Here is a 7,950-nt window from a genome sequence, read left to right on the forward strand (position 1 = left end):
TAAGAGTTTTAGAGAAATAGTAAAACATTTAGGGTTAAAATAGGGATACATTTATCGACAACTAAGCAAATGAAAAAATCCCCCCAAAAGCTCCGGGGCAAAGGAAGGTGTGCCAGAGCAAAAGCTCCCTTCACACCTCGCCTGCGCTGGGAACGGCGGCTGAGCAGTTGCAATGGCGCAAGGCTGAATCCTGAGCTAACCAAGATTATCGTTGAGTTGCTGAGAGTGTGCGTGGGGGCGTGGGGGCATGGGGGGCAGGGAGGAAGGGCAAGTCCTCCTCCTCTCTAGGGGAAAACCAACAGATGAGGACCGGAGCTGCCAGGTCGAGAAGCCGTCACACACGCGTGTTATTTCTGCAGAGACGTGAAGGCAAACACCGAGGCCGTCAGCTTGAAGAGGGAAATGTGGTCGCCTCCAGGCAGGAGAGAGGTGGACTGCTACCAACCCACGAGGAGCTACGCGCATCCTTAAACCAGGCGCGTGGCTAATTCTGAGAAATAACTACACGTTACAGCTCTAGATGGGATTAATTTTACTCTCCATCCGACAAACGGGGCTGGTTTAGGTCTCCCCACAATTCCTGGGACCTCGGGGGGCTCAGGGGGTGTGCTCGCCAGCCCCGCTCTTCCGCCTCAGCAGGTCAGTGTCTACGTCATGTCCACCCACGGACGGGTGTGGGGTCCCAGGCTAGTCCAGGGGTGTGTGTGTGTGCAGACGGCGTTGTTAATGTGAGCTGGGACGTGGGGGGATTTGCACTGCATATTCAGTTTCGGGGGGGGGCGTCCTTCTTTCCCAAACAGCTCCAGCTGTTTCTGCGCCACAGGCCCTACTCTCCCCCTCTGCCTCTGCCCCTGGATGCCATCCTGAGTTTTACTAGCTCCACGAGCACTGAATGACATCTGCATTCTTTTTTTTTTTTAACAATAGTTTTTGTTTTTTAATTTTTTAATTTTTTAAAAGATTTTATTTATTTACTTTTTTGGGAGGGAAGGAAGGGGGGAGAGAGAGAGAGGGAGAGGGAGAGGGAGAGGGAGAGAGAAACATCAATGTGCGGTTGCTGGGGGCCATGGCCTGCAACCCAGGCATGTGCCCTGGCTGGGAATTGAACCTGGGACACTTTGGTTCCCAGCCCGCGCTCAATCCACTGAGCTACACCAGCCAGGGCTGACATCTGCATTCTTAATGAAGCCCGTACCAGCCGAGTACCACCGCTCCCCTTTGGTGAAGGGGGGTAACCAAGTTGTGGGTGGCTCAAGTCCTTGCAGGCAGACCCCTCCCACCTCCCCCCTCCCCCTCCCCTGGGTTGCCCTGAGGGTGGGCCTTCCTGGAACACACTTAGTAAGGGCTCCGGAGCCTGAGAATGGACCTCCGGGCGGGCGTGCCTCCTGGCAGCCCAGGGCACTGGGACTGAGCTGCGGAGGCAGGCAGGCAGGGGTAAGCAGGATGGAGCGGCTCTTGGAAGGCCAGCTGCCTGGCGTGTGCTCCCCCGCCTGCTCACTCGCAGGTCGCCTGGCCTTCCTGTGCGGGTTAACAGTCCCTTCCTCACAGGCGGCCGCACAGGTTGAAGGAAGACGTGTGGTGGGCAAGCCCTCCGCGACCGGCCACTGCACCTCCCCTCGACGCCCTCTGTGGCCTGCACGAGTCTGGGCTTCCCCTGGGCTCCCCGTGAGTGGCAAGACCCTGGGCACGTGTGACCTGGGCTCCCCGGACTGTCCTGGAATAGGCAGGTGGACTGGGAACGCTAGCGTGTGGTGGTCAGGCTTGCTGACCAGGGTCAAAGGTCAGGCTGAGTTCATGGGGCGAGGCCTAGGTGCAAGGGAGCCAGAGGGTGAGTGACTGGCCCTGGGCCACTCGAAGTGCTGGCCGCAACACTGGGTGTTTGCTCCCCACCCCCTACCCCATGAGGACTCCGGTCCCAGCACCTGGTGAATGACAGCCCAGGCCAGGATGCTGGGACCAAGGAGTGTCCCAGCATCACCCCCAGGCTGGGGCCTCTCCCTTGCCCCCTCCCCGGCCCCAGCCTCCCCAGGATAATCCATTCCCTGGCAGTGCCTCTAGCTTGGGGACTGTGACTCCTGAGACAGGAATAGCCTAGACGCCCCTCCCCCAACCCGCACCCTGTGGGGCGGCTCCTCCCAGCCCCACCCTATCTCAGTCCTGGTCCTCAGCCCACGGGGTGAGCGCCCGGGACACCGGCTGGCTGTTCAGCACCATGGAGAGGGCACAGACCCGGTGTGGCCACTCACACCTGTTTCCTCGACCTCTGGACCCTCGCAGGCAGCAACCAGGAATTTCCCAGAGGGCACCCAAGAGGGGCACCGGTGGGATGGGATCCCAAGCCTGAACCCTGAGCCAAGTCAGGGCACGTGATGTGCTTCAACAGGCCCGGTAATCAGGGCCCAGACCAAGTGGCCAGCCCTCTCTGGGGTCAGCCCAGCGTCTACCCCGGGACGGTACCGAACAACCCTCCGACCCCCCCAAGGCCCCCGAACAGCAGCCCTGGGGTGGGGAGCAAAGCCCTGGAGCAGCCCCACCTCGACTGTGTCAACCCCACAGCCCCGGCCCCTGGGCTCTGTCACACCGCCGGCTGTGGGGCTGCGTGCAAGAATGATTAGGCAGCTTCTCAGGACACTTTTGGGTCCAGTTTGATGACGGTTGTGCTTCTTTCTTGGTGCCCGTCCAAGGTCACACGGGCATGTGACACATGCTTGGAGGCCAGACGCTGGGTCCAGCTCAGAGCCTGGCACCCAGAGATGCCCAAGAAAAGGCTACGCCAGCCCCTGCCTGGGCCCACTCAAGGTCTGGGAACGCACGATTCAGAGCTTTGTTATAAATACATGTGTTTGGTGAGTGAGGGGGACAGAGCGCGGAGACGGCGCTGTACACAGCTGGTGTAGGCTTGGAGGCTGAACACCACTGAGAGAGACAGACAGTCCGGCCAGCGGGGCAGGCTGGGCAGCATTCTGGGGCCTGTAACCCTCGGCGGGTGGGTGTGCTGGCGGGGGTCTCGTCCAGGGCTCCCGGGCCCGAGGTCCTGCACGCGTTGGCAGCGGCACCTGGGCTCAGCTCACGTCTTTCAGGGCCTGGTGGGACACGAGGCCTCGTCAGGAGGATGTTGGGTCACATGGGGGCAGAGGTGGGCCCCTCAGGAAAGCCCGGGCCCACCCCCCCCCCCCCGGCTCGCCCCACCGGGCGCTCACCTTGCGGGCGAACTCAGGCAGCACGAAGGCTGCCCGGTGCATGTCGGAATTGTAGTATCTCAGCTGCATCTGGTCCACCTGCTCCTGCGTCAGCAGCCGCACGGGCTCCTGGAAGTTGGTGCTCTGGGGCAGCGGTGGCGGGGGAAGAGGGGCGTCAGGGGAGCGCTCTCCGTGCCCGCCTGCCCCCCACGATCCTGGGACAGCCCGAAGCTCACTGGGTTTTTGCTGCACAGCATGAAGCCGATCTGGCCGCTGGGGTAGGTCGGGATGGTGCAGTAGGCGTAGCCCACCACGGGGAAGAGAGACCTGCAGAAGTGCTGCATGTCCTTGATGAGGTCCAGGTGCAGCCACTGGCACTCGCCTGTGTGTGTGTGGGGGGTGGGGGGCGGCGTCAGCACAGGTGCTGCTGGCACACCCCGCCCCGCTCCGCCCCACCCCGTCCCCTCCGGTCTGCCACGCTCACCTTGGCAGCAGAGGATCCCATCCTCCTTGAGCGCAGTTTTCATGAGCTGATAGTAAGACTCCTTGAAGAGGCTCTCAGCAGGGCCTGCAGGGAGGGAGGGATGAGTGACAATGAGCACATTCTGGCCGAGACCTCCTGAGCCTGGCCTGGAGGTGGGGCCTGGGCCACCGTCACCCCACTTCACAGACCTACACAGCTGCCAAGGATCCGAGCCGGAGCTTGAACCCAGGTCTGTGGAATTCAAAAACCAACCATGAAAAGGGCATAGGAATCCGCCGCCCCAGAATCGGGGTGGGGGGGGACTCTCACTGGCACTGCATGGGGCTGGCTCCACCCAGGGCCTTGGTGTAGAAGGAGCACCCAGCTCCTCCTGGACGCTGGCCTGCCGAGAACAGACAGGCGGCTGAGGAGGACACCGGGGCCTCTGTGGGTCAAGGCCAGAGCCCCATGCTGCTCCAGGCCCCCGACCGACCGTGAACTCGGGGCAGTGGCCTGGTCCCCCTACTCTGCTAAGCCGTACACTTGTTTTGGGGCCCCGCTCCGCCCTCCACTCTGTGACTTGGGCCTGGGGAGCCAAGGGGAGGCTGGCTCCCGGAGTGGCGGCCGCTGGAGGGCCAAGGGCCCCCCCCCGTTGCTTACCCATGGGGTCTGAGGAGTCAGTGATGATGACGTCGAAGGCATCCTGGTTCTGCTTCATGAACTCAAAACCGTCGCCCACGTGCAGGGTCAGCTTTGGGCTAGAGTAGCCAACGGCCATGCTGGGCAGGTACTTCTTAGAGACCTGGATGACATCCTGGGGAGGGGACGGGAAGGGCCAGGCTGGAGCCGGATGGAGCCACGTGGGACTCCCAGCAGTCCCTTTCTCGGCCCTGCCGCCTTGGGCCAGCCATGTATTTGTGGGATCCCAGTCTCCACATCCACAAAACAGGGAGCCCTCTGGGACTTCCCTCAGCTCCGCAAGGAGGGCTGGCTCCGGCCTGCTTCTCGGCTGAATCGCCACCATCCTGTTCGCTCCCCTCAGATCAAACTGCCCTATCTGGGAGGCTTCCCTGGTATTTTAGAGGCGGCATTTCCGGCTTCCACTGGGAGAGCCTCTTCTGCCTGCACGCGGTTGGATGCCTCTGACTCAGGCTGCAGCTCAAGCCCACCTCTCGGAGGCCTGCCCCGACCAGCCTCTACCCCCCCTCTGTGCCTTTATTGTATCACCCCTTGCTGTCTCCTTTCAACTGGAACAGCAGCTCCCACAGGAGCTGCATCTGCCCACTCACCACTGTACCCAGGACATGGAGCGGTGGCTGCCACATAGCAGATGCTCATTAAAGACATGCTCAGTGTCCTACTGGTTGGAATGTCCCGGGCCTTGCCTGGGACTTGAATTAAAAACCAGCATCCAGCCCTGGTTAGCATAGCTCAGTGGATTGAGCGCGGGCTTCGAACCAAAGTGTTGCAGGTTCAATTCCCAGTCAGGGCACATGGCTGGGATGCAGGACACGGCCCCCAGCAACCGCACATTCCTGTTTCTCTCTCTCTCTCTCTCTTTCTCCCTCCCTTCCCTCTCTAAAAATAAAATAAATAAAATCTTAAAAAAAAAACCCAGCACCCAGTTTGACTAAGAACCAACATCAAAGGCACACCTACTATGTGCCAGGTCTGCTATTGTCCTACTAAATCCTCCCAATATGTTTTTAAGTTGAAGAAAGAGGCCTAAAAATATTAAGTCGCTCAGTGCACAACAGGAACTTGAACCCAGGCCCCAGCCCTGCTCAGGGCACTCACCTCGTCAATCTCGCACTGGACCACGGACTCCACAGAGGAATGCTTCACCACCTCCCGCAGGACACCCCCGTCCCCGCCCCCGATGATCAGCACCTGGGAGGGGGGTGGACAGTCAGGGGCAGGGCCCGGCACCAGCTCCAGCAGGTCGGGTGCCCTGGGCCCCCGGTAGGCAGATGCCCTCATCACACAGAGCCACCTGGAGCGAGGGTGTGTCTCGGCTCGGCTCCTCTGACCCACAGACCTGGTACCTCTCCTCTCTCCTCCCGGGAACCTGGTCCGAAGTGTCCCCTTTTCCTGAAAGCCCCTTCCTAAGCTTCAGGCCTCAGCCAGAACTGTCGCTCCTCCCAGGCTGTGTCAGCGCCCACCCCGAGAAGGGGGCCGCTCTCCCACTCGCTTCCTTGTTCTCGCTCGCACTTTCTCTGACAACACCTTAGGAGGCACCTGGGCTGAGCACTGGGCACACGAGAGGGAGGGGGAGGGCTTCAGCACTGTCCTGTGGGACGCCCAGGGCTGGCTTTCCTATCGCTGGGCTCAGGGCTGAGTCCTGGTGGGAGCAGGGTACCTTGCGAGGGCTGGGGTGGCTGCAGAGCGGCAGGTTGGCTATCATCTCCTGGTACGAGAATTCGTCCCTTTCCGTGCACTGGATGACACCGTCCAACACCAGCACGTTGCCGTAGCTCTTACTGCAGGGTGGGATTGACAGTTAGGGACCTGGGTCCCCTGGGGTGGGGGCAACGTGCCTCCATGCACCCTGGATGAGAAGAACCTCACCCACCCTGTGAAGGAGTCTCAGAAGTGAGTACTGGGGCTGACACGTGGCGAGGACCGGCAGGCAGGCAGGCCCGCCGGGCGGAGGCTGGGGTTACACTTGGGTACGACTGTGAGCCTGTGACGTGTCCCAGACTGACACGTGGAGCTCGGCGCGTCGGGCCGGCGCAGACTCCGGCTCCCTTCCTGCCGGAGGACCGCTCGAAACGTGGGCCCCCAACCCAGGGCACAGGATACAGGGTGGGGAGGGGACCGAGGGAGGACACAGGCCTAGTTCACAACTTCTGACAGTTCTGCAGGTGCAGGGGAGGGCAGTGACGGTCCAGGGGCATCGGAGGTAAAAGGCACAGGACGGGTCTGGCAGGAAGAGGGTGGGCTGGGCCGAGATCAAGGCAGGGTCCCGGCTGGTACGTGTGGGGGTGGGCAACGGGTGGTCTGGGCTGCGAGCAGTCCTAGGGGCTTGGGGGTGCAGGACGGGCTAGCGGTAGTACCTACCTACGGAAGACAAGGATATCCTGGTACCGCGAGCGCTGATGGTGAAGCAGCTGCTCCACCTGCAGGGACAGGGCCTGGCCCGGCCACAGGCTGCACGTCTCGCGGAACCAGCCATCACGGATGGCAGCGGGGACGGAGGCGGCGGGGCCGTCGAGGCCGGGCTCCATGGCGGGAGCGCTGGCGGGCGGCGCGGGGCGCGGACCCGGGACTGCAGGCCGCGCGGAGCCGCAGCACAACGGGACCAGCTCCGCCTGCCGCCCGCGCCGCAACCTAATCCGTTCGGGGGAGGGGCCTGTTGGCAGGGGCGGGACTCAAGCCCTCCAATGGTGGCGCGGGAGTGGGAAAGCGGCTACTCGGAGGCACCGCCCCCATCGGCGCCTTTAGAGCTCTGATTGGTCTTCGATCCACAGCGCGGCGCCCATTGGCTCTGGCGGGCCGTCAGTCCGCGGCATCAGGCTAGTGCGGTCCGTTCCGAGGGGGCCACGTGGGACTGGAGCCGGAGGGCAGGGGTCTGCCTTCCCAGGTCTCTCACCCCGCACGGTGCGGGGTGGGGCGGTGCAGACCCCAGACTCCTGCTCCCTTCCCGGGATCCCGGAGGCACCGAGGGCTGTGCCTTGCTGGAGAGACACCGAGAGCCCGTCAGACTCCGGGAGGGGAAACTTGAGATGACATCTCGGCCGGGCGCGGAGTTCCCAGCGCTGAGACAGCTTGAACCCTGGGGCCGAAGAAATAGGAGCGAGCGGCTACGTTGTCCGACGGAGAATTACGATGTTGCGCAGGAGCCAGAGCAAATGTATCTCTCTTCGCGTCTCCCAGTTTGGCTCCTTGTTGGACTCGAGCGGAGTGTATATTTTGTCGGGGCGCAATGAGCGTATTTACTTGAAAAGGACCATCACTGTCCTGCGTTTTGAGCTTGATTTAGCCTTTTCCCCATAGACTCTCGGAGCCATGAGCGTATGGCTGCGGAATATGAAACAGTTCTTTTCTAAACGAGTTTCTAAATTTACCAGCGGTGTCCCGGAAGAGGCCAGCACATGCATATTCAGCACCAGAAAACAGTGGCAGGCAGTTGTGGGTTTTTTTGTTTGTTTGTTTTGTTTTGTTTTTTGACGAACTGGGCTTTGCTCCTCTAAAGGTGGGCGGGAGTGTGCTTTCTGTTTTTATGGCAACGTCAAGGCACTTATCAGAATCACATTAAGCATGCGAATTACCAAGTATTAAATGCTAATTGCTCTGCAAGCTAGTGCT

The 7,950-nt window shown here is 61.4% G+C and overlaps 1 protein-coding gene across 1 annotated transcript; it reads right to left on the minus strand.

Moving 5' to 3' along the window:
• Nucleotides 1-2,810: 2,810 nt before the first annotated feature.
• On the minus strand, nucleotides 2,811-6,971 carry SRM (spermidine synthase). Its single transcript, XM_045859116.1, has 8 exons — nucleotides 6,703-6,971; nucleotides 6,002-6,122; nucleotides 5,440-5,532; nucleotides 4,303-4,456; nucleotides 3,664-3,747; nucleotides 3,416-3,561; nucleotides 3,201-3,323; nucleotides 2,811-3,083 (listed from the first exon to the last, which is right to left on the minus strand). The coding sequence occupies exons 1-8, from the start codon at nucleotides 6,867-6,869 to the stop codon at nucleotides 3,063-3,065; spliced, it is 909 nt and encodes a 302-aa protein (XP_045715072.1). The 5' UTR covers nucleotides 6,870-6,971; the 3' UTR covers nucleotides 2,811-3,062.
• Between the last annotated feature and the right edge of the window lie 979 nt (nucleotides 6,972-7,950).

Source organism: Phyllostomus hastatus, unplaced genomic scaffold (assembly GCF_019186645.2).
Source record: "Phyllostomus hastatus isolate PE091 unplaced genomic scaffold, TTU_PhHast_1.1 phas_scaffold_182, whole genome shotgun sequence".
Lineage (NCBI taxonomy): Eukaryota > Metazoa > Chordata > Mammalia > Chiroptera > Phyllostomidae > Phyllostomus > Phyllostomus hastatus.

Bases quoted from the DNA above. Each gene is read 5' to 3' on its own strand.
- SRM (XM_045859116.1), bottom strand. From the start codon at position 6,869: ATGGAGCCCGGCCTCGACGGCCCCGCCGCCTCCGTCCCCGCTGCCATC. The intron at 5,533-6,001 runs GTACCCTGCTCC...CCCCCCTCCCAG, and splicing joins GCCACCCCAGCCCTCGCAAG to GTGCTGATCATCGGGGGCGG. The intron at 4,457-5,439 runs GTGAGTGCCCTG...TCCCCTCCCCAG, and splicing joins TCCAGTGCGAGATTGACGAG to GATGTCATCCAGGTCTCTAA.